We start from the raw sequence: 27,937 nt of genomic DNA, 5'->3' as shown, positions 1-27,937 counted from the left end.
TGACTGGTCAGGAGCCAAGAGGATGAGGATCAGAGGCCAGTGACCTGCGACCTGTGATGACCCACCCCCTGCACTGGAGTACCACCCATCCCCACCTATCACCCCTCCTTCTCCTTCCCCCTCTCAACCTGCTGACACCCCAAACCCTCCAAGCCTCCCATCCTTCCCTCTCTGAGGAGCCTTGGAGCAGAGGACTCCAAGCATTGGGTTCCAAAAGCGCGCCCCACAGTCCAAAGTGGGGGATGCACCGGGTGGGGCTGGGAGGGGGCAGGGGCTCGAGGGGCAGGAGGGAGACCAATTAGGAGGCTGGTGCTGTTAGCCAGGCAAGAGATGATGAGCCTAAATTAAGACCGTGACAATGAGGGGGACGGGAGATGGAAATGAGGTGTTAAAGAGCACCAGTGAGCCTGATTAGACGTAGGGGGCGAGGGGGCGAGGGGCGGGGAGGAGCCGCAGATGCCTGGGAGGCTGCTGGCTGAGGCCCCGGGGGAGGGTGCTGTCGCTCAGAGCCGCAGAATCCCAGAGGAACGGGTTTGGGGGAGAGGTGATAGGTTAGGGTTGAGTATCTTAAGTTTGGCAGGGAAATGCCGAGCAGGTGGTTGGGTGCTGGGTGCTGGGTGCTGGGTGCTAGAGTTCGGCGGAGGGATCCGGGCTCCAGGCAGACACGTGGGAGTCATGGGCGGCAGCTGAATCCCCAGGGGTGAGCGAAACAGCCCAGGGGGGAGAAGGAGAGCTGGGGAGGGATCCAGTGACATTTAAAAAGGGGACTGCAAAGAAAGGAAGAAAAGCCTATGAAGTCACCTGAGAAGGAGTGGGCCGAGGGGGTGGGAGGGAAGTCAGGAGAATGCCGTGTCATGGAAACAGGAGACATTTCCAGAATAAAAGGAGTTGATAATGTCAAATGCCACAGTGCGCTCCGAGGTTAGTGATTCGGGCGCGGGACGCGGATCCGTGTTAAGTTCTCGCCCCATCACTTGGCTACAGGAGGACCTGAGTGGAACCCACGACTCTGTCCAGTTCCTCGTCTGGGACTGGTGGGGACGAGGAGGCCCACATCCCGGGGAGGGGTGGGGGGCGAAGGATAAACAGGCGGACACAGCGTGCGGGGCCCAAGCAAGGCCTCCGGACTGTTGGCTGGGCCGGGCATAAGCACTGGAGGGCGTCCGTCAAGGCAGCCTATAGTGCAGGGAAAGGAGGTGAGGACGCAGAGGTGGTGCTCGAAGACCCTGGGTGTGAAGGGAAGACAGGGGATGGCAGGGGGTGTAGAGTTAAAGAAGGATTTCTCAGGATGAGAGATCCGGGCAGGTTTCCAGGGTAAGAGAAAGAGCCAGTAGACAAAGATAGTGTTTAAATGGGGAGGGGGCGGTGATGGGGGACAGTCAGTCCCGGGGTGGAGGGGGCCCTGGGGAGGTTGGCTCAAGCCCTGCTGCAGGAGTCAGCCCGGGATGAGTGGCCTCGGCCTTTCCTCTGAGCCAAGAAGGGAGGGCCCGGGGGTTGGGGGGGGGGGAGACCCAGAGGAGTCTGTGGGTGGGCTGACAGGAAGGCGAGGGAGCCGCTGACTCCACTAGGAGGCATGAGGTATAAACGGAGGCATGGGGGAGAGGGCCGGGGCGGCAGGGAAGACTGCAAACAGCCGTCGTAAGGAACACGTGGAATGGGGTGCGGCGGTGACAGGGGTCGGGACTCGGGGGGAGCACAGGGTTCAGGGAGGGACACGGACTCTGGGGGTGAGGCTAGCAGAGGGGACGGATGTCAGGATCCTAACAAAGTCCCAGGCATGGGATGGGGTCCCAGGACGGAAGGAACCCGCAGGGAGGGGCAGGGCTCAGGGAGGGAGCCGGAGCTCAGCCACAGGATGGAAACACGGGGACGGACTAGAGTCTGCAAAGGAACAAGGACTCCAGCGGACAGGAGGGGTTCAGAAGAGGGTGGAGGGAGCACTGGGGTCCAGCAAAAGGGTTAAGGAGCCCACGGAGGCACCTGGTCTGAAGGGGCCGGCTGCCTCTGTGTTCGTGCAAGGTCCCTGCGGTGTGCTGGTCCCTGCCCCCATGGGCTCCCACTCCGCCGTCCTAGGACACCCGGAGCCCCAGGCCCCAAGGGATCCTCCCTCCCTTGCCGCCGCCCGAGGAGAGGAGCCCCAGGCGCAGAGCGCACATGGGACAGGGACAGCCAGGCGGCTCCGCCACTGCAGGGCTCCCCCTCCACAGCCACTGCGGCTCCTCGCTCCTCTGCAGGACACTGTGAGGCGCATGTTAAAAAGGGAGCCCCCAGAGAGGTCAGGGCGGCCTGGAGCAGCGGCTGGCAGCGAGGCCCCAGGGACAGCCAGGCCCCAGCGGGGTCCGCCATCCCCCCTCGGCCCTTCCTGCGGGACCCTCAGCTCCCGGCGCCGAGAACCTCTGCCTCCCCAGCAAGGGGGCACACCCGAGGCCAGCCCAGAGTCTCCAACCTTCCCTAGCCCCCCGGCCACCCCTTCCAGCTCTCACGCGGCCCGATTTTTTTCTCCCTTGGGCTCTCGCAAGTTCTCCACCCAGGAGAGCCCCGCTGCGTGAAGAACTTACCGGCAAGGCCAGGGACCCTCAAACCACGCTCTGTACCCCGAACGGCTCAAGGTCAATGCTCTGTACCCCGAACGGCTGCGGCCTCTTCCTGGGGGACCCTTAATCGGCTGCTGCACGCGACCGACTCCAGCTCCGTGGGAGGGAATTCAGCTCAGGAGTCCCCGGCCCTGAGCCTGGCCCTGAGCAGCCCCCAGCCACCACCCCAGGGGGTGACGTGCCTCTTCCATGCTCCCGAGGTGCCTGGCCTTCTCCAGCCCGGCCTCGCCGCTCTATCCTACTTGCTTCCCAGTCTAATCGCTTCGCAAGCCGCACCTGTGTCTCTACCTTTGTATCCGGGGCTCCCCCCGGAAATGTGCCCCCAGTGAACGACCGCGGATGAAATATGTGGAATGTGGGTTTGGGGGGAAACTCCAAGTCTGCTGGACTTCCAGAACTTGTATTGACTTTTCCTCCTAAACCTATGCGAGGCCTTAAGAGAGCAAGCGGGATGGGGTGGGGGGTCGTGGTGGGGGCAACTGGCTGGCTCAGTCAGAAGAGCGTGAGACTCTTGGTCTCAGGGTCATGAGTTGGAGCCCATATTGGGTGTAGACATGACCTAAATAAATAAAACTTAAAAAAGAAAAAAAAATGAAGCCAGCCAAGGAGTACAGGAGAGGGGCCTGAACAGAGAAGAGGAAGGTTGACAATGGGAAGAGCCCTGACCTCACCTCGGGAGGAAGACAGAGAGGGGACGGTGCGGGATGGATAAGGACCCCACAAGCAGAATGGATCAGAGCCCTTCGCCTCAGCTGCAGAGACCATGCAAGTGGCGAGACAGGACGGGGACATCATGCCAGCCGTCACCTGCACCATCCGCTCCCAAGACACCCTGCCCTTGGGTCGTATCTGGGGCTCAGACGTCAGCGTGTCCCCAACCCAGGAAAACCCCCAGGACAGGCTCCCCGGGCTCTCCCACGGCCTCGGCCTCGTGGAGTCCTCTGCCGCAGGCACCCCGGGACGACAGACCCAGCAGAGGCACATTCTGGAAATAACTGACCTTCTACTCAGTATCTGGACCACCCAGATCTGAGCAGAAAAGAGGCCTGGAGAAGGCCTGGGGGCGAGAGAACTGCTTTCCGACTGTGACCTCCAATCCCGAGGGCCGCGCCGTCCTGCCCGCGGCCCACCCTCGACCTCATTCTGCCTCCAAGCCCCTAAGACAGAGGCTCAGCACAGCTTGTCCAAACAGGTCGAAGGGAAGTCTTCTCCGCACTGACACCAATGTCAGAAATGGGGAAACTGAGATCCCCGAAGGGGCTCGCAGGGAGGCAGGGAGGCAGGGCACGACCTCCCTGCCTCCAGGTCTCCATTGCAGGGACAAGTGACTCCCAGCCAGCCCTTCTGAGAGCTCCCTGGGCGACAGCACCGATGAGGGTCAAGGACCCCGCTCCCCGGGCCCACCAAAGCCTCACCTGCAGATAGTGATAAGTCCTGGCTTTGGCCTTGGCCTCCGGACCCAGGAGCCCCTTGCCCGGCCCGGCCCCGGGGTATCCGTCCCGGCCCTGGCTGACCATCATGGTGTGCCAGGCACTTCGCTTGACCGATTGTCCATCCAGTGACATGGACATGCCAGTGCAGGCAAGGCAGCGGCCTTCTGACCCGCCCGAGCGCCCCTTGAAGCTCAAGTCCCGGTAGGACCCGTCTGGAGCCTCCAGGCAGAAGGGACCACCAGGCTCCCCAGGGGGCCGCCCACCCGCCAGGAAGCCACTATCGCTGTCCAAGTTGTCATCGGAGCTCCACCAGCCAGCGGCCTTGGACTGGTGCCGCCCGTCCCCCTTGCGGTCCTTGCTCTTGCTCCTCTTGCCGTGCCTGGACTGGTGGTGGTGGTGGTGGTGGTGGTGATGGTGGTGGTGGGAGGCGTGCGGGCCTCCGGAGCCCAGGCCAGGGTAGCTGTCTCCCGCGGAGCCACCTCTTCCCTCGGCCTTGGGCCCGTTGTAGTCCCGCTTCCCTGGGGCCTCCAAAGAGTGGGACTTGGCGAAGAGCTTCTGCACGGAGTGAACCAGGTGCCGGATGCGGCTGGGGCTCTCGCTGCGGGCCTCCGGGGTGGCGCCAGACGCGGGCCCTGACCCTGGCCCGGCCCCCGCCGGACCTCGCTGGTATGGAAGCGTGTGGAAGCCATCCTGTTGAACCGGCAACTGCTTTTCGAACTGGTCCAGGAGTGTGGACGGCAGGCGGGGGGCACCCTTGCCCTGGGGGTGGCCCACACAGTCTTCACAGGTGTCGAAGGGGCCCTGGCCAGGGTACATCCTGGGGAAGGTGCTGCTGCCTCCCCCAACCCCGGCCCCCCCTGGCCCTCCCTCGGGGCCTACTGATGGCCCCTCACTCAGGCTCAGGGGCCCTTCAGGAGAAAGGTGTCCCAGGCCAGCTCTTGGGGCACAGAAGCGGGGCTCGGTGGAGAAGGCCTCCCCAGAGCCCAGCAGGTACGGGGCCCTGGCAGCTGGGCCCACGTCCATATGCTGCTGGTCGGCAAAGCGGGCTGGGCGGGGATGGCTACCGCGGTCGCCATGGTAACCCCTCATGGCCTCAGCAAGGGTACTTCATGGTGCTGGGGGCCAGGCCCCAGGAACCTCCTGGGAAAAGAAGGAGAAAAAAGGATTCAGGTGGAACAGGCCACTTCACCCAAAACTCTCAATTATCAGGCATTCTCGTGTCCCTGCAGGTGACGCACATCGACTTATTGTGATTGATTGTACTATCTTTCCCCCGAATGAGCTTGAAATCCCTTACAACGGTCATACTAGGTGACGGCACTCACAAGGGTGCAAGATAATGCCATCGCCCGTCAAATGCTGCACGTTTTCATAAACACTTGTTCACGAGACTAAATGCCCTCAGCCGAGCGGATTTGGAAGAATCCTTAGGTCACCGAAAATAAAAGGATACCCGAGCAGACACAAAAATAGATATTCAGAGAAACCGGTCATTCGGTGAACTACCTTTTAACAAGCTGGCTTTAGGCGCACTGACCCAAGGCCACACCTGTGCCCCGGTCCTACCCACATCCACCGCTGTGTGGGGCAGGCCTCAGGGTCACGGCCTCCGGGAGCGGTAACCAAACAGAGCGCTGGACCCACACGGACATAGCCGCCCCCTCCCCTGCTTTCCGCACCCAGTTCCTTCCATCTGGCAGCAGGCTCACTCTCCTCCCGCCCACCATCCCCCCCCCCCCCCCCCCCCCCCCCCCGCCCACCCACTCCAGGGCTGAGACAGGAAGGAATAACCCGAGATGACTGCCACTTCCTCTTCTGGCTTCCAAGTGTTCCCCTTTTGCCTTTTATCCCCACCGCACCCTCATCCCACTGTTGAGGAGTCACACAGGGAGGAGAAACCATGCAGAGGAGGGACGCTGGCTGCAAAAGGCAGCGTCTAAATCCTAAACTGAGATGGGAATGCAGGAGTTCCTCCTCCCAGGGACAGAGGGCGGGCTGGGCAGGGAGGTAATGGAGAGCGAGCGCTGGAACCGGTGTCCCTGGCCCCCATCCCAGGCTTGCCAAGGCTACAGGACAGAGAGGTCAGCTCTCAGCAAGAACTGCCTCCGATCAGGACTGCAGAGCTGCCAGGACAGGAGCTACAGCAGGAGGGGGTGTCAGCAGGGGGGACAGGGACTGAGGAACTGGCAGACGGCGCCCTCCCTCATCCCAGACCAGGCTCTGGAGCCATCTGCTGACCAGGAGGGGATGACAGCCTCGAAGACTCCAGACAGCAGCACCTCGGACACCTGTCCTCCCTCGCTCCCCAGCACCACCTCTCCATACCCACTGCTTCACGCCGCGTCCAGGCTGATGTTTCAGAACCTCGAGCCGCGCCCCATGTCCCAGACTCCTACCACTCACCATCCAGGGTTTCCCATCCTTGGTGTCAGGATCCCCACCACCAGACAGAACGGAAGCTCCAGAAGGCTCAGGATCACTGGCTCCTACATGGAAGAGAAAAGCGTGGTGAGCAGTGGTCTGAGTCCTCGGAGGCCCAGCCTCAGGCCTGGACAGCTTCCCTTCCCAGTCGACCCCCGCGCCAGGACTGATTGGGTCCCCCATGATGCGCAGCCTTTGGACGCCCAGGGAAATGAAGTTGGCTTCATTATGCAAATACATGCAAATGAGCTGACGGGTTGGACTACCTCCAAGCGCAGGTGTCTCTGTGATCTGTCCATGGTGCTGAGCCACTGCGTGTTTGGGTTTTTTCCCCTCCCATCGCGTTTGGGTTCCCCCGCCCCATCGCCCTCAAATACGAATCCACTCCACAGAATTTGTTGAGCAGCTACCATAAGCCAGACTGAGCAAGACGTGTATAGAAGTGATCCGAGTATGGCCTCTGTCGTCGAGAGGCTTCCAGTCCAACAAGGGGACAATCCTACGTGGCAGGGTCATTTCAGGTCCCTGTATTTTTGCACAAGTTGTACCTCCTCCTAGAATCTCCTTCCATCCACTGCCCTCAGCTCTTTCCCTCGACCACCACTTACTCTCATGGAGCCTCACCTTCCCTCCGTGACTTTCCGGACTCTTATTCCGGGTTATGCCTCCCTATCGGGGTTTCCCCGCAGCCTTGGTTCCCCGGTGAAAGAAACCATAATGCGGCACTGAAATAGGTTCAGTCCGTGTCTCCCCAGCTACAGCGCAAGAAGGAACCGTATCCTACGTGTCCCTGGATCTCCCAACACCTAACTCGGGGCTTTGTGCCGAGCAGGTCCTCCTTCAAGTTTCACCAGGTAGATGAATAAATGACTGGACTCAATGCCACGCTGGTTCGGATGAAGACCAGACCGGATCCAATAGAGGGAGCTGAGGAGGACTTCCCGGGGAAGACTGTGCTGGGGACAGAGAACGAGGGCTGCGTGTCCCGAGACGAGGTGGTGGGGAGACCAAATTCCCAGAGGGCAGGAAACGGGAAACATAAAGGCACAAGAGGTGGGCAAGGAAGGAATTCGGGGGGGCGGGAGGGGGGCTGTGAAAGTTCCGGCAGACACGCAGGGCTTGGCCGATTCTGGGACGAGGTGGGGGAGAGAGAGTCAGGAAGGAAGACGACTCTGAAGTTTGCAGCAGCCGTGACTGGGAGACTGATGAAGCCATTATTGGACACAGCGACGTCCAGAGAAGAGCCAGCTTGGCCAGCATGATTGATAGCGGCGCAAGAGACACGGTCAGACCTCAGGAAGAACTTCCTGGCCCTGAGCTACGCGAGACGATGAAGAGAGCTGTGGAGTCTCCTGGAAACCTTCCATAGAGGAGACGGAGACATGTCCAGCCCCCGGCCCACCTGGTGGCCCGGACGGAAGACGCGGCTGCTTATCTTGCCTGAAGGGAGCCTGGGGTGACCTCATGGATCTCAACTGCTTGGCTTTGGGCAACAAGTCTTCTCCTCCACTGCCCTTCTCTGGGGCACCAGGGGGTACTTCAGACCCACATGGCCTCACAAGCAGTTGCTGGAAAAGCTCTTGGAAGCACCTCACTGCTCTGGAGAGAACTTTTGATAGCCCGGGCCTTCATCCTCATCACAGTCCTCGTCTCCTCGCCCCAGGCAGGACCATGATCAGGACTCGCAGCACAACAGTCCACTTCGGCAGAAGCCCAGCCCGTCTCATTGGCTTTGTTTGTGGTCCCATCACGCCGAGCTTCCCAAGGGTGGATATTCATTCCCCAGCTCCCCCCACCCTCAGCCCTGCCTGACACCGGGGGCTGCTGCCAAGCCTCTGAGCCTCCATCGAGATCTTATCAAACTTCAATCTCTGTCTCTTTTAAGATTTTACTTATTTATTCATGAGAGACACAGAGAGAGAGAGAGGCAGAGACCCAGGCAGAGGGAGAAGCAGGCTCCATGCAGGGAGCCCGACCTGGGACTCGATCCTGGGACCCGGGGGTCACGCCCTGAGCTGAAGGCAGATGCTCAACCGCTGAGCCACCCGGGGAATCCTCCAAATTCAGTCTCTTTAGCATCAATCCATGTTCTCCCAGAGCCAGTCTCAGGGGAGCCAGGCCTCTGTGACTGATGCTCTCCAGACAAGCTATCCTCGCCTCCCTTGCCCGCGTCCTATGGGGCAGCATCGTCTAGTGGGAAAAGCACAGCTTCTGAGACCAGAAGGTGTGTGACACCAGGCAAGTGACCTGATGCCTGCTGCTCCTCCATCTCCCAGGATCTGAATATCAAATGATAAAACGCATATGGAGCCATTTCACAGACTCTCCAAGATCACACAATATAATCCCCTCATATGAAGCCTTATTTTGGATTTCCAAAATCCCCGACGTCCAAATACTAAACCACGGTGAAACTAAAATACAGAGCACGGAGGGGAGGCAACAACGCAGTTTACGGGTTTCCTAAAGAAAAGACTTCCTTGATGTAGATTGGATCATCCAGGCTCCCCCCCCCCCCCCCCCGTACGGTGTGTTTTACCATCACGGTCTCCCGCCATTGCCCCATCACTAATCAACAGGGAGGCAACACAAGCAGGGAGGGGACTCATAACTCCATCCATCACCAGGTCCTGTGGATTTTGCTTCCTCGGCATAGACCTGCCCGCTTACTTCCACAGCCACCAAATCATTGCCGGCTGACCAGCTCAGCCTCGGCCTCCGTGTCCTTTCCCTGTCCCAGCAGCCCCTGCAACCGGAGGCCACACGATTCACTCCTGGCTAATGATACCCAAACATCCGATAGTTTCTGGGAAATCCTTTGCCTTTGTGATAAAAGGGGTGGGGCCTGCTGGTACCATCCTTCCCCCCCTTTCTTCTGGGCCTGAACGCAGTCATGATGCCCGGAGCGAAGGCCGGGGTCTTGTTAGCATGACAGAAAGGCCTAGAGAATCCCAGAAACTCAAGTCCTGGAATCCAAGGAACCAACAGGAGCGGCTGCCTTCCTCCAGGCCTAACTGTTGGTAAGGAATCAACATCTCTGCCTTGAAACCATGGTCAGCCAGATTGGCCGGATTTGCAGGCAGAGAGCACTGCGAACTAGTCCAACTAACTCAGCACCCCTGTCCTGCCAGCTCCTAACTAGTCCCCCGGCTTCCTCTCCTGCCCCTTCCCTTCCAATCCAAATGGTCAAGTGGAGACGGACATCGGATCGGGTCACCTCTCTGCTTAAAACTCCTCACTGGTTTTACTGCCGTTGTTCAGATGAAACGCCATGACCGTCCCCACGTCTCCCGCGGCCCCCATGGCCCCGCGGCCCCCATGTCCCCCACGGCCTGCAGGGCCCAGCCCGCCAACATTTCCAAGCGACCCCTCATGCACGCTCCTCCGCACTCCCTCGGCTCCGACCAGGCCAGTCCTCCCGCAGCCCCGGGATCCCTCCCGTCGGGGCCGATCCCCCTGGTCGTCCAGAAAGCCTTCCCTCGTCCTCCTCTGCCTTGTCAACTCCCACACACCCTTCAGATCTCAGCCTCGCTGCTGCTTCCTCGGCGGCCTTCCCCGGCCTCCCGACTAGGTCAGATCTCCCTGCTGTTTGCTCTCGAGGCGCCAGGACCTGCACCGCCCTCAGCCGCTGCCGTTTTCAGGTTGTGAGCAGGAGACAGGCCGCAGCCCCACTGGGACCTGGGCTCCGGGCAGGTGCAGGGGTTTCGTGCACCTTGGGGGTGCCTTCCTGCAGCCCCAGGTCGCCTTCCCGCAGCCCCAGGTCACCTTCCTGCAGCCCCAGGTCGCCTTCCCGCAGCCCCAGGTCGCCTTCCCGCGGCCCCAGGTCGCCTTCCCACGGCCCCAGGTCACCTTCCCATGGCCCTAGGTCACCTTCGCAGCCCCAGGTCAACGCCCGGTGCTCAGCAGGCGTTCGTGGGGTGAACGGGAGCCTTCCGCTTACACCTTACGTACCTCCCTCAACGATCCCAAGGGACAGACGTGGGCCCCCGCTTCCATTTCACAGAAAGAGAAACTGAGGCTGAGAGAGGCCAATTGACCCACGCCAGGTCACAGATCGGGCGGCCAAGCCGGACCTTGTCAAGCCCGCAGCCTTGGCTTCCCTGCGGCCCCCGCCGCCAGCCCACAGAGGCCGCCTTTCCCCCCACGCCGTGCGGAGGCCAACACAGGGATGAAAGTGCAGTGGGCCAAAGAGGAAAAGACAGACAGACAGCAGCCTGCTCACAGCCACCCATCGCCAGAGCCAAGAGGCTGCGCCTTCCCAGCAGCAAGCGCCCCGGTCGCCCAGGTCCAAGGTCACAGGAGTGCAGAAGAGAGGAAGCTCCGGGAAGCCCCGCGGCAACCCCAGGCACCGGTGCCACCGCCCGCCCACTGCACCCCATCACCGCCCCACCACCACCCCCGTCACCCGTCTGCCCCCAGGGCCCCGAGAGTGGCCGCCCTCGCAGCGGCCTGTGCTGGCCCACGCGTGGGGCTGGAGGGCCCAGGGGCGCCGCAGTGACAGGTCCCCCGATGCGGCTCCAGCCCACCTGGGGATGGAGGAACTGGCACGCATGCCGTCACCAAGAAATTACCCGATTTAGCACCAACTACACAATCCGGCAATTAGTCCCTTAAACCGGAACTTGCCGGGGGCCGCCAGCCTGGCGGGGTTGTCGCTACAAAGCTCACTGGGAGTGCAGCTGTGCGCTCTGCCGGGAGGCTGTCCCTGCCCCAAGCAATTACCTTCCAGAAAAAGGATGGACCGTGGAGGCAGGGGGCAGGGCTGCGGAGGCCAGAGCCGCGCCTCCTTGGCTCTCCCGGGGCCTGCCCGCGCCCAGGCTGTGGCCCGGGCCCTGCCTCGCCCTCCGCGCCCACGCTCCCGCCTGCGAGACGGCAGAGCTATCGGGGTCGCCAGAAAGGGATCGACGTGTGCCGCCCGCAAGGTGCAGGCCACAAAGCCCTCGGTGGCACAGCCGGCACTTGGGAGCACTTAAAGTAGCCCTCGTCATCTGCACGCTCTTCCTTTCTCTTCTCTTGACTTCCTCCAATGGTTTACAGGGCGACCTCGGCTGGGTCCCTTAATCTCTCCGAGCCCATGGACAGAAGCTATTCTGCTGCGGACAGAAGCTATTCTGCTGCGGACAAAAGCAGGCCTTCGTCTAGACCGTCCACACCCGGGCACCAGGGGGCCAGGTGCGCTTGACAGCAAAGGCCTCCATGTCAGAGGTTGGCGCAGAGCGACCCTGGGCAAAGCAAAGACAGAGATTTCAAAAAGCAAATACAAACCGAGTCATGCCTTCCTCATGAAGCCGGCTGGGAGAGCGGCGGGCTGGCCACAGTGGTCCAGGTGGCAGCCCAGGGGTACGGTTGCCCCCTTGCCGGGGATCAGCCCCATCTCGCCCCACACCCTGGAACCTCTGAGATCGCCCCCACGCCAGGTCCAACACGGCGCAACTTGCCGCGAGTGAGGCCTGGATCTCGTCCTGCGGGTGAGCCGGGCCTGCTCCCGGGCCCCCAGAGCTCGGGCGTTGCCCACCCAGCCTGCCTGTTTCCCCAGGACCACCAGAGGAGCCAAGACCCTGCCTCGGGGTCTCGCCCTGGCCTCCACGCCCCCCATCCTGACAGCAGCCTGTGCACGGGGGCGGGGGTGTGTCCACTCGTGTAAACGGGTCAGCGCAGGGTGCCTTCCCGGGGCCCACGGCCTGCAGCCCACATTGCTCTGCTCAGGGATGGGCGCTCTTCCCCGGCCTGACCCTGCACCCAGGGACCCCGCATCCAGGGCTACCCGGGCCCCGGGCCCATCCCACTGGCTTGGCCATGCTGCCTTTGTAGGATCCTAGGGGCTGGGCTGGCGTCCTTGTCCCTTGCTTCTCTCTACCTCACCACCAGCCCTGTCGCGGACGACTCCGTGTGCCTCGTGCCCAGCCCCGGCCCCTCAGGACCCCAGAGAAAAACCTCCTCCTACCCTCACTGCCCCAAGAAAACAGAATAGAAGGAGGGAGGCGCGGGGTCTTTCTCGTTAGCCTTTATTACTTAATTTAATCAGCTCTTCTTGGGGGTGGGGGGGACGGTTAGGGTAGGAATTTTACAGAAAATGGGCTTACTGCTCCAAAATACTCGAGACATTTAGACAGAGCCAAGTCTAAATCCATCTCCTGACCCGTTGGACAGTGCTCAGTCTGTGAATAACACACTACCTATAATCTCTTTGAAAATCCCACCTCAGGGGGCTTTGCACTTGATGTTCTCTCTGCTGGAACGCTCTGCCCCAGATATTCCCATGGCTTCCTCTGCCTCATCTTGCAGGTCTCGGCTCAGAGAGGCCTTCCCTGACCACTCACCAGCTGGAGTTGAGCCCCACCCCCCAGGCATGCTCTCCATCACCCTGCTTCATTGTCTTCCCCGCACTTATTGCCCTTTGAAATTATTTTCTTTCTCTATTACATGTTTATAGTATGTCTCCCCATAGGAGGACATAAGCCCCAGCAGGACGCGGACCGTGTCTGTCTCAGGTGCTGCGGGATTCTGAGTGTCGCAAACAACGCCTGGTATTACAGGCGCTCAAAACGATACCCATCTGGGGGCCCCTGGGGGGCTCGGCCAGTTAAGTGGGCGACTCTCAATTTCAGCTCAGGTCATGATCTTAGGGTCATGGGCTCGAGGCCCATGTCAGGCTCTGCACTCAGTGGGGAGTCTGCTTGGGGGATGTTCTCCCTCTGCCTCTGCCTCTGCCCCCCTATGCATGCCCCCCTCTTTAAAGTAAATATGTAAATAAATCTTTAAAAATATGTATCTATTTATAAGAATGAAAGTCCTCACTTGCCACCTTCACCCACTCTTCTCTTGTGCCCAGCAGGGCATAGAAGGGACCTCTAGTCCTTTCCCTCTACAGGCTTTAGCGAGCCCTTGAAGGATTTGGTATTAGACATCCAGCCTCCAAGCCCAGCCCTGCTCTCATACTCCTCTAGCCCGTCTCAACTGGGCAGGTCTGGACGGCTCTTTGCCAGAGGCATGTGGGTCCCTCCAGATGCGCCCCCTTGGCACGGTTCGAGGAAGGCGTTCAGGGGACAGAAGAAGAAAGAGCGGGGAGATGGCCTCCCCACATTGCAGGGAGGACTGAGGCTCTGAGGAGGGACTCTCAGGGTTCGGAGTCTGCCACCAGCCCCACGCAGGTCTCTTCACTCCTGCTCCCTGGGCCCAGCTCCTCTCCCCGGCTGGCACCATCAGCCGAGAGGCCCCGGGAGCAGAAGTCAGGCCTCCTCCTCCTCCTCCAGGGCTGCCGAAGGCCCCGTGAGGCTCAGCTCAGCCATCACCCCCCGCCCCCCGCGCCTCTTAACTGCGGCCGCCGCCGGCTTCGGCCTGCTCTTCCCGGCCTGCCGAGCGAACCCATTCTCAGGCTCTCCTGCCTCGACGTGTCCCCCCTCCCGAAGGCCTCACAGAAGCCTCATGGGGAAGCCATCCCTGCCCACTCGCCACGGGGCAGGATTCCCAAGACCAGACTCTCAGGGACCCTGGTCAAGGGCGCTGATAAGAGAGACTGTGGGTCTGGAGTTAAACTATTTGGGTTCACGTCCCAGGCCCACCATTTACTGGACACGGGGCCGAAGGAAGGCCCTTCGTAGTCTCTCTTGAGTTCAGTTTCCTCAACTTCCAAATAGTTCCTTTCTCAAGAATAGTTCCTTTCTCATCATGACGTCATAAGGATTAAGAATTAAGCAGGGAAAAGGTCCATCAATGCCACTGAGAATGGGTGGAGGGACCACTAGAATGTGTGAGGCCTGGAAGCAGGGCCTCCAAGAGGGTCTCTCCAAGGGCCTTGGGCAGAGGCTGAGCCATGCCTCATTTGGACTGGGATCAGAAACAGGTGCTCTGAAAATTCATTTGTTTCACGTTTCACCCAGGACTTGGTGTGCCCGAGCTGCTTCTGGAGGCCTCCTGCACCTCGAGCTGCTAAAACTAGCAGAGCAGCCCTGGTGGCCAAAGATGGTGGCATCTGAGACAACCAGAGGCCTTGATTTGCAGGCCCCACCAGTCCCTCCAGCCAGGGATGGTGCCTCTCTTCGGTCGGGATCTGGAAGGGAAGGCCCGGGGACCTTACTGCTGGGTATTGAGAAGACAGGCATCTGCTTCCAACTATTATATCACAGCCCACCCGATGACCCTGGAAAACTGCTCCATCTGTCTGATTCTCAATTTGCTCATCTGTAAAATGGGGAGAATAAACCTCCTAAGGCCATCGCAACGACAAAAGAAGTTGATCTATCCAAGGCAACTGACACACAGGTCTCCCTGCATACACTGGCTTCTCCTGACTTCAGCGCCCTTCACTTGTATGTGTTTGATGACATTTGGGCCGCTGGGGCTCTGGCCTCCAGACTTCATCCTGCTAGAGACATGAGAGAACAACAGGGAGGATCCCAAGCCCGTGGCGAGGGTCCACTGGGCAGCAGCTTCTCAGCCAGCCCAGGCCCTGTGGCCCAGATGTCCGATGGAGTCCAGAATTTAGGTCGGCCCCCCGGGTTAGCACCTTGTCCTGTAAGCAACCTGTGTGAACTTGTAGACGGGAGCTGTCCACATTGGGGCCCGTCTCCTCCTCTGGGCCTCTCCTGCAGGGAGGTCATGCACAGGGCTAGTCCACGGGGCCCCATGGAGCCTGGCTGGTAGGCAGGGTGCCAGGTTTAGGGGGTAACACCTCCCACCCTTCCCAGCCTCTGGGTTACCTCAGCCTCTGCTCTCCTCTCTGGATTTCTGGGCTTAGCAGGAGCCACGGCCACAGGGGCAGACAGCATGGGGAGAGGAGATCCTTCCAGAGGGAAGGCCTGTCCTCCCAGCTTCACCTCTGATGCAGTGCAGGCCTCCGTCCTCCCAAGAAAACTTCCCCATGAGCGCCCTCCCCATCAGCCCCAGCCATTGCGACCTCCTCTTAGGTCCCACACTTCAGCACAGTAGAGCGAACGTTTGCTTGCAGGCTGTAAGCTCCAGGAAAACCAGATGCATCTGATCTGTCTCAGTATGGACAGACCCGGCATACAGTAGGTGCTCAATACGCTCAGGATCAGTGACTGAGCCATCGAGAGCTCGTACCCCTCAGCTGGGGCACAGGTTGTAGAGGAGACAAGAAGAAGGCAGGAGGGAAATGCCTGCCGGTGGCTGTGCCAGAAGGGCCCAGCAGCCGCAGCTGCTCCAGGGTGGGGGGTTCCCTGAGGACCCGGCGAGGCACGGAGGCGGAGGTTGCAGGGCTGCTCTGGGAGACGCTATAGAGTGGATTCAAGCGCTTGACACGTGTCACACACACCACCTCTGGTGCCCTGCAACTCTGGAGTCCATGGTCCGGCGCTCGGAATGCCCGCAACTAAAAAGTCATCGTGTCCGGCGCTTCGGACGCACTTCTCCACGCAGCCCTCGCGAACTGGCCTCTGCGGAAGCTAGCATTTTTACTTCCGTTTTACAGATGGGGAAGTGAGGCTTAGAAACATGACGAAAAGCGGCCAAGGTCACAGACGTGGCGGAAGAGGGACTGGCATCTGGTCTGAGTCCGCACCCAACATTCTCCACCACTGAGAGACCAAGGCCAAGCAGGCCCCAAGGAGCCCGGCTCTCTGACCGAAGCGGTTTGACGAGGCCCCCAGGGGGACCCCCAGTGTGCCCTGACTCATCACTCGGCCTGAGAAAGCCTCCATCCCCGCCATCCCTCCCTCGAACACAGGCACATGTTGCCGAGGCCGCTTATTCACAGCTTAACATATGTGCTCATCCAAAGTCAGATTACAAAGCCATGCAGATCACCCAGCACGACTCGCATGGCACTCGTCGTGTACATAGTCACCAGCACATAATGTGCACAGATACACGCTAACTTGTTCCCACAAGGGGTCACATACTTCTGCACTTTTACCCAACGGACAGTGATGCTTGTCCACACGGAGGCTGCACAGGTACAGACCTCACATACCCGCTCACTCACGTGCTTACCCCACACAACAAATACACCTGTGCGCCCCACATCACGCAGGCACCCACATCTGCTCAATGTCATGCACCAGATCCTCCCCAACAAGACTGTGTCCATTGTTCCCAGACCCTGTACTAGGCCCAGGTGAGCAATGATGCTCCATCCCTCTGGGGTTGGCCAGGAGGCCCTGAAAGGGGAAGAAGGCTCAGCCTGCCTGTGATGGATGGAATTAATCTATTGAGCTGGAGAAACTAAATAATTAAATCCCTAATCACCCCCCAAGCCGGCCCAGGCCAATATAGCCGAGGGAGGGAGGGGGCTCTGAGGCCCAGACCAATATCGTAGAGAGAGGGAAGGGCTTGGGAGGGGAGGCATAGAACAGAACCCTCTAGGAGTTTCTCTGGGAGGAGCTCCAGCAGGCAGGCAGACAGACAGACAGACACAGTCCTCAAGGGCCACAGGCTGTCCCTTTCCACACTTAAGAAGAAGCACAGCACCACCCACTCATACAGGGCGGGCCTCCCCCAGCTCCCCAGGGCCTTCCTGTCCCACCACGGATGCGTCCCGCGCGGGTCTGGGGGTGGCAGGCAGGACGCTCAGGCTGCCTGGGGCTGCGGCTGCCCCTGGGGTCCGCCCAGGTGGAGCCGAGGTGGGGTCAGCAGGGAAGGACCCTCCGCACAGATGCACCTGCTTCCCTCTGGGGGCGGGTCCAGCACGTGGCCGGCAGGCTGAGGCCGGGGCAGAGGCCTGGGCAGGGGGGCTCGGGATCGGCCTGGGAGCAGGCCCCAGTCCCATTGGCTGAAAAGTGGGTCATTTTCCTTTTGAAAAATAGTGAGAAAATGGAGAAGTAGGTCGGGCTCTCATCCCCTCAGCCCCAGGCGCCGGCCTGACTTGCAGGGCGGGGAGGACTTGCAGGGCAGGAGAGGCGACACCTGCACAACCACAGCCCGGCTCCCCCAGGGCACACTCCCCCCCCCCACAGGCCGAGGCCGTCAGCAGCCCCCAGGCCCCAGGACTGTGCTCCGCAGCGGCTCCTGCCCCCTGCCCGGCGGGTGAGCGCCCAGGCCGGGAGCCTCCTCCCATCCTCCCGGCTGTCGTGATACCTCCTCTCTTCTCCCTTCCTCTGCGTCCACGTGGGCAGAGTCGTTGCCATGACACCGCGGGCAGGTGGGCGGCTCTGGCGGCAGCTTGAGCCCAGCCCCCAGCCCCGAGCCCAGGTGGGGGGAGCGGCGCCCCCGCCCCAGCCGGATGCAGCGAGCCTGGCCGAAGGCCCTGCGCCCGGGCCTAGGGCACCCAGTGGGCACCCGGCGGGCACCCGGCGGGCACGGGCTGCGGCTGTGGGGCCAGTCCTCCCACCACCGCGGTCCCCTCCCGGCTGACATCCAAGCCCGTCCTTCCCGAGCGACCCCAGCGCAACCCCAGGCCTCTGGGGAGAGGCCGGATGGCCCAAAGTGGAGCCGCCCCAGAGCCCCCTCCCTGCCCCCTAGCCCCGGCTGGTCCTCTGGAGCGCCGTCCCTTTCCCCAGGGTGTCCCCACACGACTGAATTCACGTCACAGCCTGGGGGGGCCCAGTGCTCCTGAGCTCACACATGGCCCAGTGCGACCAGGGGTGTGGGCCCAGGACCCAGGATGGGGCAGGGAGGACCCAGGACGGCCCCACTGGGCACACCGGGCCCGCCCACCCAGGCCTGGGCCCCTGGGCCGGGCCTGAGCTGAAGGTTCTCAGGGCTCCGGTCCGCTCCAGAGTGGGCCCTGGGTCCCTGGGTGTCCAAGCGTCCGTGGCTCTGACTCCCTGAGGCTCTCCCATGAGGTTGCCCATGCTGCTCCCCAAGGCGGGAGCCCCGTATCACTGAGCCCCCCGCGCACCGGCCACAGGGGTGGGTGCATGGTGCGGTGGTGACGGGATCCCAGAGGAAGGGAGAAGGGTAAGCCAAGGTCAACCGGAGGGGGTCCAGCTGGCAGCGGGCTGTCCCCGACCCACACTCTGCGGACGCACAGACCTCTTCACCCCCCTTAGGCTCCTCCGGCCAAGGCAATGACCGGGCTGCCCAAAATACCTCCGTGTGCCCGTGTGTGCTCGCGTGTGCTCGCCTGTGCACGGGGGCGCACGCGTCCCATCTCCTTTCCTCCACTTCCACCACCAGGGTTGGGCATCGGGGCGGCCCTCGCCCTGGGTTCTCTCGGAAGCCACTGCAGGGGCTCCCAGCTGGGCCCCTGCCCCACAGCCTGGCCCGACCCCAGCCGTTCCCCTCACTGGCCGCCTGCGTGATCTGCCAACTGCGGGCCGGGGACCCGCGGGCCGGGGACCTACAGGGCCACATGCTCCTCTGGACGCCGCAGGGGCGGCCGCGAACACGACTCAGGAAGCTCCCACTGTCAGGAAGTTCGCTTTCTGGTACAGGACGCGTATTAAGATGGAGAGGATGCCTGTCCCCTCGGGGCGCCCAAGCCCCCCAGCGTCGCACGGGCCCTGGCCTCGGCTCCCTGCCTCAGAGAGAGAGAGATGATAAGAAATAGATTGGATAACAGAGTGCGGGGAGGGGACAGAAAGGCAAGCGGACGTCTAAGGTAAACGGTGGGTGAGGCCTCTCCAAAAAAAGTGACTTTTGAGCAGACTTGAGAGCAAATCACATGGATATCTGGGGGAAGAAAGCTCAAGCTGAGGGAAAAATTAGCACGACGGCCTTGAGGTGGGACTGTGCTTACCGTCTTGGTGGCACCGAAAGGAAGCCCTGGCTGGGGTGGCACCTCGGATCGGGGAGGTGACTGGAGCTATTTTACATACGGCAGTCATGCCACCCAGGCCCCACTGAGCATATGGACCTCACCCCGAGCCGAGAAGCCATGGGAGAGGCATGACCTCATCTCACTGCTTTTGCAGGGGAGGATCTGCGGAGGAGGGGCTGGCAACGGTGGAAGTAGGGAGACCAGTCGGGACATTTACTGCAACCCCTTTTCCTACCGTTGCCCACCTGGGGACCACCCGTTCTCACGTGGCGCAGCAGCTCGGAGGCCTCCTCTCCTGTGGACGCTTCACCAACCCCTCCTGTCCCCGCCCCATGACTGACCGAGCCCTGTCTAGGTCTCCACGCCCCCACCACCCCCGTGAACACTTGCGTCACACAACCTTCCCTAACGCTCTCCTTACTTGGTGCGGGTCTCTTACCTTCTCTAGATTATAAGTTCCCTGAGGTCGAGGACCCTCCCCGGTGTTCAGCACAGAACATGGCAGATCATGGGCATGGAATAAACGTTGGCTGAATGAATGGAGGTACTGTGGGGGGCACCGGGGGGGTGGCAGGGAAACCACGTGCAGGCCGCTGCTAGTGTGCGAGTGGGTGAGTGAGGTAGGTGCACACGGATGCGCTCACGGGTTGCAATCAGGCCTCTGTTAGCACATGCCCACATACTTCTGCACGCTCTGGTCATGTGTACGTGTGTTAGCAGGCGGGTACGTGCGGACAAATCCCCGTGTTGGTGCACACATTCCTGCCAATCCGTTCATGCGCGTACACCTTAGTGCAATTATGCCAAGAGCGGCGTATGAAAGCTCGGACAGGTGGTATGCACATGCACACGTACACACATACCGCCACCTGCCCCGCGAGTGTGAGGCTCATGCACACGCTTGGGCCTCTCTATTATCCTTGCCCCCTTCACCCACCAAGCCCCACTCGTTCCCCTCGATTCTCAAAATGTCTCGAGTCATGTCGAGGTTTAAGCTCCCATACTCTTTCCCCACACACGCTTCTGAGCACCCCAGCCTCCGATAGCCTTGGGTTGGGCTCCCCCACTCAGCTGTGTCCAAGGCCTGTGTAGGCTTCTCCTCTGCAAACCCCCACCATGTGGATGGTAGTGAGGAACAGTTGGGTCCCTGTGACCTGAGAATTGGAGATACCTCAAGGAGGCTGCTTTCTGGAGAAGAGCCACAGGCATCAGGGTGGATCAAATTTAAGCATGTGGGAAAACAGCTTCTGGGCAGCTCCAGTGTTCAGAGCCTCTCTCTCTCCCTCCCTCCCTCTCTCTCTGTGTCACATTTATTCACATGACCCAGCTTACGTACATAATTCACGTGCTACTAATTCACGTATGCACATGTGTGTCCCCACATGTATGCCCACATGCAAACTTCCACTCCCATATATGCATTGTTGGGTGAGCACCCCAGCACACACACACACTCTCTCATGTGCAGGTTTAATTAAGTCATTGCCTTCAAAGTCACATATATATAAGGATGCACGCTAGAGTTGTGCACACATACACCTACGTATACACGTGTCCACGCTTCTACACGAAATCATAAGTGTTTGTACACATTTATACGGCATGCTCACACGTATGTGTGTACCTATGCACAGTCACATACCCCCTCACAGGCACGTGCGCCGGAACAGCAGAGCTATCCAGCCCCTCCCCTGGCTTCTATCCCACGCACAAAGCCAGGAGTCCATATCCTCTCCAAGGGACATCACAAGTTTGCACTTGCTCTCTTTCTTGCCAGTCTCCCACTTCTCCATTTGGAAAGTTGTTCCTACTATCAATAGGATATGCCCCACTCCTGGACACACCCCATTCCCACCCACGCTCAGGAAAAACAAAACAAAAAAAAAAGTCATTCTAAAAATGGGCTGTTATCCCCTTGTCCCATGCCTGTAGTAACCAATATTTCCTCAGACAACCTGGGGAATCGGTACCAACGAAGCAGGTGCACCCATCCCAAGGTGCACTTTTTCCTCCACCTAAGAGGCCACCCCCACCCCGCCCCCATATACACATACAACTCTTTAATGCAAAAGGGGGACATAAGAAGAAAATATCGAGACCCGAGTTTTTCCTCCCCATACCTCTGGGTATGGCCCACCACTCCCAGACTCCAAAACAGTTATTGGGGCGCAGGAAGGAACAGTCAGAAAATTATCTCTGGGCTCTAAAACCTCCTGGGATCCCTCTCTTCCTCCCTAGAGGGCAACTTCATGATGTCCAGCGAACCCCTTCCATCCCAGCCCAAGGACCCTGCCAAAAAGAGGCCAGACCTTAAGGCTTAAAAATGTAAAGATGGTGACCTTGGCTCAAGATAACAAAAGAAGCAAGTATTTAGAAAAACAAAAAACAAAAACAAAAAACAAAAATAAAACAAACCATGAGCTGGGTAGGGAGCAGGGAGGGGAACTGAAGACACCTCCTAGCAGGAAAGTGGCTGCTGGAACATTAGATCATGGATAGCAGGACTCTCCAAGGGGCCAGGGAGAGGGGGGTGGACATCCAGCATTGCATGTGGGGGTGGAGGGGTGACTGCTTCAGGCAGTAGCAGCAGCTCCAAAGTAAAGTCTTATCAAAGCTGTTATGTAACGGAGGGAGCTGAGTGGAGCACAAACACCTCCCCTCCCCAAACAGGCACCCACACCCACACCCACCACCTCCCAGCACCCACAGCATAGGAAAACTCGGCTCCTCCCAAGCAGCGAGAAGGGAAGAATCATCCTGATGAGTTACATCAAAAACATGATGGGTGATGGGCTCCTTATTAACTACAAGTCACATCTGGGAAAGAACAAACTGGCTTGGTTTGGGGTCCCTGGATACGTCCCCCCTTTCCTTGAACTCCCTGCCACACCCAGTTTCTGCCCAGCATCATCTGGAAACCTTCTCTGCTCTCCCCTCAAGAAGGATCCCATTTGAATATTTGATTGTGCTCTTGGGGCTGGGAGGTGAAGCTGCCATCAACCCTTCCTGCCTGTTGTTCCCCACAGTCTCATCTGCATGTCCTGACATTTGGCTCTCATCCCCCTGGGATGACAAGGGAAGGGACCTGGAGAAATAACTCCTTGCTCTATTCCCTTCAGAGTTACAAAGACAAAGCACAAGAAAATTGAGACGCTAGGTTAGTGGGGAAAAGATTTCCAAGGAAGCTGAGGATCGAAACCTGGACCCTACCCCCTAATTTGAAGGGGTTTTTCTTCCTCTAGATCTTCCTCTTTCCCCATTGCCCTGTCTCCAGTAGCCTCCTCCTCTGCTCCATGGCACTGAACAACCCCACCCACTCCTTGAATCCTCTGCTTGGAAATCTTCCTCCCCAACAAAAGTCTCTCCCAAATGCTGCTCCGAGCTGTGGTTAGGGTGGGCAGAGAACAGGAGGCAGGCTTGCAGAATATTTCGCTGTCCCCTGTCTCGATTCCAAGTATGCTGGGCAGAGGGGTGCCACGCAGGGAGCAAATTGTCCCGAACTCCTGGGCTCTGTGTACCCCCAGGCCTAACTTGCAAAACCTAAGCTCTCCCAGTCCAGAGCTGCCTTGAGCCTGAACTTCGGGGGCCCGGGAGGAGAAAAAGCCAGTGTCCGTACCCCCAAGCTCATGGCACTAAAAACTATGCAGAAGAAGAGTGAGCTCGCCGCCACGGTACCCCCCTCCATGGCCACCCCCACACTCACGGAAAAGTGGTCTGGGAGAGGGGTGAGGGGACTGGAACAGGAAGAGAGGAGGCCTCCCCCCCAAAATACGGCTAATAACTAACCCTGAGGCCTAAAGCCCCAGGGAGGACCCCAAAATCTATCTCCCCATGCACAGGCTCCGTCCTTGGAAAGTGGGTCATCCGGGAGAATTCTGCTAGTGAGCCCCGAGCGCGGCCGGGTCCCCTTCGGTCCCCTTCCCGACACGGGCCCCAGCGCAGCGCGGCTCAGCCCTGAGGCCGAGGCCAGGAAGGAGCCAGTCCCCACCGAGCCCGTTCAGCACTCGGGACAGCTCCCAGAGAGCCTGCGCCCCGGGGCGCCCGCCTGACACCCCCACCGCGCCCGCCGAGCCCCCGAGCCCCTGCCCACCCCACGCTCGGCTCCTGGCCACCGGGAGCACCTGCTGTCGCTCCCTCGCCTCTGTGTCCAAAGAGAGAAAGGAAACCCAGCCACGAGGCTTCCCTGAGGGAGCCCAGGGAGAGGACCCCACCCACCTCCTTTTCAGCCCAGAGCCTCTCAACGCCACTCACAGCTGGCTCTAAAAACCACTTTTTCCTTCTTAACCACCACCCCGAAGATAAGAGAAATACTCACGTGGGGGCTCCCAGCCCTGTAGGCAGATGTGGTGGGGGGAGGCCGAGAGAGGTAGCTCCCCACACCCCGATCGGAGCCCCCTTTCTGAAGGAGCCAGCTCCCATCTGGACTGGGGGGAGGAGAGACATGTGGAAGCACTGATTGAGGGGAGGGGAGAAGAAAAAGGGGAGGAGGCAGGAGCGGGGGACTGCAGGGTGGGGGTGTCGGGATGGGGGCAAGGGAATCCTTTTTAATTTCATTCTCTCTCCATGTCTACATCAGCCCTGCAGGCTCAGCTCTTTAATATTTACACATAGGAAGAGGAGAGGATGGGAAAGAACAGAGAGTGAGGGGGGCAGGGGGTACCTGAGCTCAAAGGACACAGAGGCAGGAGCCTGCAGGAGCTGGGAGCTTGAGCCCCCCGCCTCCTTCCTGGCCCGCTCCCATTCTGAGCTCTTGGCTGGGAGGAAGAAGGGACCCCGGGACCATTCTGGCCCTTTGTTAACAAGACACTTTGAAGCCGCATCAGAAAAAAGGATCAGATCCCCACCCACATACCTGGACACCCCCACAAACCCAGATTTCTTGGGTGCCTTATGTGCAGATGGTAGAAGCAAGTATTCAGGCGCAAGCATGTTCTGATGCTCGGAAGCATGTTTTGCATGTGGGCTGCTGGGCAAGCACATGAACACATCAGCTAGCATGTGCAGGTCGGTGCAAGTATGTTCTGGGTGGATTCCCATGTCACAGCCCAGGCGATCCTACACAAACTTATGTAATCCCACGCGTAAATCGGCCCCCAAGTGACCCAAGGGCAAGGCCATCCTCTCCCCCCAGACACCCTTACTCATCGGCCCTTCCCTCGCAGCCTCACTTTTCCTTTCTGTGACTTGGGGACAAGGGCTGGTGGGGAGGCAGGCTGCCTCGGAGCCCAGGGACTTGACGAGTTATTAGCAACAATGAGCTAGCAGCTCGTTACCATAACGATGGTGCCGCTGCCTCGCCCCAGCTCAAACCCAGACTCCCCAGGCGGCAGGAGGCCCGCTGAGCCAGCAGTCTTCAGACTGGGGCTGGGGTGGGGGGGCAGGCGGGCAAAGAAGGCAGCAAGACACGATGCTTGTACAGCGGAGGGCACGCAGCTGGTCCTCCAACTCCCACTGAGACAACAGTTGACTCCACCAAGTGGGAATCAAATCAGACTCTGGGAAGGCTTCCTGACGGCGGAGACGGCAAGACCCTGGAAGGGGTCTGTAGGAGCCCCTCTAGGCAAAAGATTCGGCTGTCATTTGCCGCCTCGTCCCCTCACTCCAAGAAACTCTTCCACTGATCTTAGCAGATTAAGAGAAAAAATTAAAAAAAAAAAAAAAAAACACCAAATAGAAGGCCCCTCTCTGAATTCCAGTCTTCCCATCTGGCAAATGGGGACAATTATCTTAGCGTTTACCCTAGGTTTCTGGAAAGTGTGATTCGAAAGGGTTTAAGGGTAACTACAGACCCTCCCCAAACCAGAAAAGCCCCAGAAGTTTCTCTACCCAACAGGAACCCATGAGATAAGGACTGTCAGGCCAGCTAGAGGCGGAATGCATCAGAAACTGGGTGGGATGAAGGAAGATGGAGCCCGGCCAGCTCGAGCCCCAACATCAGCTGGAGAGAGATGATGTGAGGTGCCAGGCGGCAGCTGAAAGCAGGCACCGCCACGGAGAGTCTAGGAGTCTGGTCTTCAGCAGATCCGGCCCCTCACACGCAGGAATCCGGACAAGCCCGTGGCCTACTCCGCGGTGGGCATGGCCGCGAAGCCACCCCCAACCCCTGGCCCTCTCTTTTATAAAGGGTCCCAGGCTAAAGGATCTACAGCCTCGGGCTTATTGGGTCTTTGAAACCCCCTCTGCTCGGCTCTGACGGGCATAGACTGGGGCGGGCAGGGGGTCCAGGAATGGAAAGCAACGCGCAGGGTTGGAAAGTTTCCGGGCTGAGACTCGCCAGGAACACGCAAGTTTGCTGTGTGACCTTGGGCAAGTCCGCGCCCTTCTCTGGGCTTCGGTGCCCTCACTTTAGAATCAAGAGGTTAGAGCAAGTCAGTCCCAAGGTTCCTCTCCCGGCCGCCGTTCCACAGCTCCATGCAAGCGCACCCCTTGGACAGGAGCCCCCTGGCATAAAATGCAGTGGGCACCACGTGCAGGATCAGTGGGGGCATTGAGGGTGGGGGCTGCAGGGCTTGCGTCTGAGGCTGTTCATCCTATGCTCATGTTCCTTTTAGAAACACCTGCCACCCTAGCCCTCCCAGCTCCCTTTTTAGACCCTGATTCACTGCCAACTCACGAAGCCTCTCCCTTCCCTCCCTCCTCTCTTCTCCCCCAATCTCTCTTTTAGGCCTTGGCAGCTGGGTGCAGAAGTAGCCCCGGCACTCAGGGAACGCTGGGTGGGGGGAGACACGGCGGCCCAGGGTCTGAGAGAAGACGCCGGGAAGCGCCACTCTTTCGCCTTGGCCCAGCCCAACTCTGCGAGTCACCCCAAGACCTGGGTTGGAGTCCTTCTGCCCCGCTGGTTAGCAGGGGGCAATCCGGAGAACCGCCATTCACCTCTGAAGCCTCAACACCCTCATCTGTCAACCGGCATCATACTAAGCCAAACTACGTGAAATTGCTGCTCTTGTAGGCAAAAAACAAAAACAGCTGAATCCTGGCCCTTTCAGAGCCTTAACCGGGCCTGCCTGCTTCCTGAGGCTGTTGGGGGGATAAGAGGAAGGAGGTGAGGGGGGGTTAGTTTTTCAAAAGCCCTGCACTGATACAAAGGCACTGTTTTCTTACTATTCTTACTTCAAAAGCTTTAGCACAGACCCACCTGGAGCCAAGGGCCTGAACAAATGACCCAGAACTTGGAAATTTAGGACTTGGAAGTCTGGGAGACAGCCACCTGCTCTGATGACTAACAACAGGACAGCAGCTTCCACCTGGCCTCCTCAGCTCCTGGCACTAAGGGGCCCTTGGTGAGCGTCACGGGGGTGACACAAGTTCCTAGGCCCCAAGATTCTTAGCAGCACACACACTCCCGCGCCCCCCGGCCCCCGACCACCGGGGCCCCACAGGCAGCAAGGACCCAGCCGTGGCATCGTGGGGGGTGGCCCCTGGGGAGGTGAAGGTGAACCTCAAGGTGGGGAACGCAGCGCAGCCCTTGCCTGAGTCAGGGGCAGGAGTCGCAGGCGCGGAGGGATGACCCGACCTGGGCCAAGTCTCATCTCCCAGCGCCAGGCCTCCCAGCACCCGCGGTGTCCCCGTCCCCGTCCCCGTCCCCGTCCCCGTCCCCGGGGAAGGAGGGACAAAGCCCGGGTGCTGTGATTCAGAGTGAGCCCCGCTCACATACAGCCTGACACACACACACACACACACACACACACACACACACAGGCCACGGATGCCCGGACCACTCACGGAGACACAGGCACACGGGCACACACACATCCTGTTCGCAGGGACATACACAGGCACGCGTGGCGGCCGCGCACACGCTCATTCACACACATGTCTACAGACACACACAGCGACACACTCCACGCTCACACCGCACACACCCGCGGACACGCTCGCGCCGCGCACACGGCCGCCCGCAGACCCACGCGGGGACACTCGCACACTCACCGCGGGCACCGTGACACGCACGCACACTCGCGCACCTGCAGGGGAAACTTCTCTCCGGGTCTCCCCGACACCACCGCTGCCCCCGCGGCCGGCGGGCTGCCCCCCCCGCGGCCCGGGCCCCCCGAGCCCCCCGCGCCGGCCCGCAGCCCCCTCGGCCCCGCGCGGCCCTCCCGCCGCCCCCCTGCTCGGGGTCAGGCCGCGGCCGCCTGCAGGGGCGGGGGCGGGGGGGGCGGCCCAGGGCTCCCTCCTTCCCTCCACCCCTCCCCTCCACCCCAACCCCGTCCCTCCCCCCTCTCCCCTCCCCCCGCCCCCTCCCCCCTCCCCGGGCCCGGAGCCGAGGCCGCGGGCGCCCGGGGCGTGGGCGGCGCCGGGGCCGCAGCCAGGCCGAGGCTGGGGGGCGCTGCCGAGGGCGCGGCCCCGGCCCCCCGCGCTTACCTGGCCCGGCTGGGGCTCCGGCCGGGGGCCATGGTGCGGGCGGCGGGGGGGCGGCACTGCGGAGCCCCCGGCGGAGGGGCCGCGCCGGCTGCGGAGCCCCGAGCGAGCGCCGGGCGGCTGCGGGCGCGGGAGCGGGAGGCGGCCAAGCCACGGAGGCTGGATTTCCCGGGGACCGGGACGGGGAGGCGGGGGGATCCCGCCCGCGCGCTCCGCCCCCGCCCCCGCCCCCGCCCCCGCCCCCGCGCGCCTGCCCGGCCCGAGGCGGCCGCGCTCCTGCCCCCGCAGCGGCCCGGGCTCCCCGCCAGCCCCTCCCCCGGGACCACCCGCGCCGCGGGCCCGGGCAGCCACCGCGTCGCCACCACGCGCAGCCGGGGACACGGTCGGGCAGCCCCGGGCACAGGGCTCGCGCCCCCCGAGGCAGGTCACAGCCTGGGTGTCACCCGGGAGCCCCCCCGCATCCCCTCGGG

At 60.7% G+C, this 27,937-nt stretch overlaps 1 protein-coding gene across 2 annotated transcripts in view; it reads right to left on the bottom strand.

Moving 5' to 3' along the window:
* The window catches only part of DLGAP3 (DLG associated protein 3), a 61,728-nt gene extending 34,124 nt beyond the window's left edge, over positions 1-27,604 (bottom strand). The window contains exons 1-3 of one of the 2 annotated variants that reach the window (XM_072772011.1): positions 27,471-27,604; positions 6,431-6,513; positions 4,010-5,167 (exon numbers count right to left, since the gene is read on the bottom strand). In XM_072772011.1, coding sequence (XP_072628112.1) covers positions 4,010-5,116 — 1,107 coding nt within the window. In that variant the 5' untranslated portion in view covers positions 5,117-5,167; positions 6,431-6,513; positions 27,471-27,604. Of the gene's footprint in view, positions 1-4,009; positions 5,168-6,430; positions 6,514-23,421; positions 23,876-27,470 lie in introns of those variants that run through there. The other variant, XM_072772012.1, reaches the window with a different exon arrangement.
* Positions 27,605-27,937: the final 333 nt, after the last annotated feature.

This window comes from Canis lupus, chromosome 13 (genome assembly GCF_048164855.1).
Source record: "Canis lupus baileyi chromosome 13, mCanLup2.hap1, whole genome shotgun sequence".
NCBI classification, from domain to species: Eukaryota; Metazoa; Chordata; class Mammalia; order Carnivora; family Canidae; genus Canis; species Canis lupus.
Note: the sequence above shows the minus strand (reverse complement) of the source record. Positions and strands in the feature narration are given on the sequence as shown.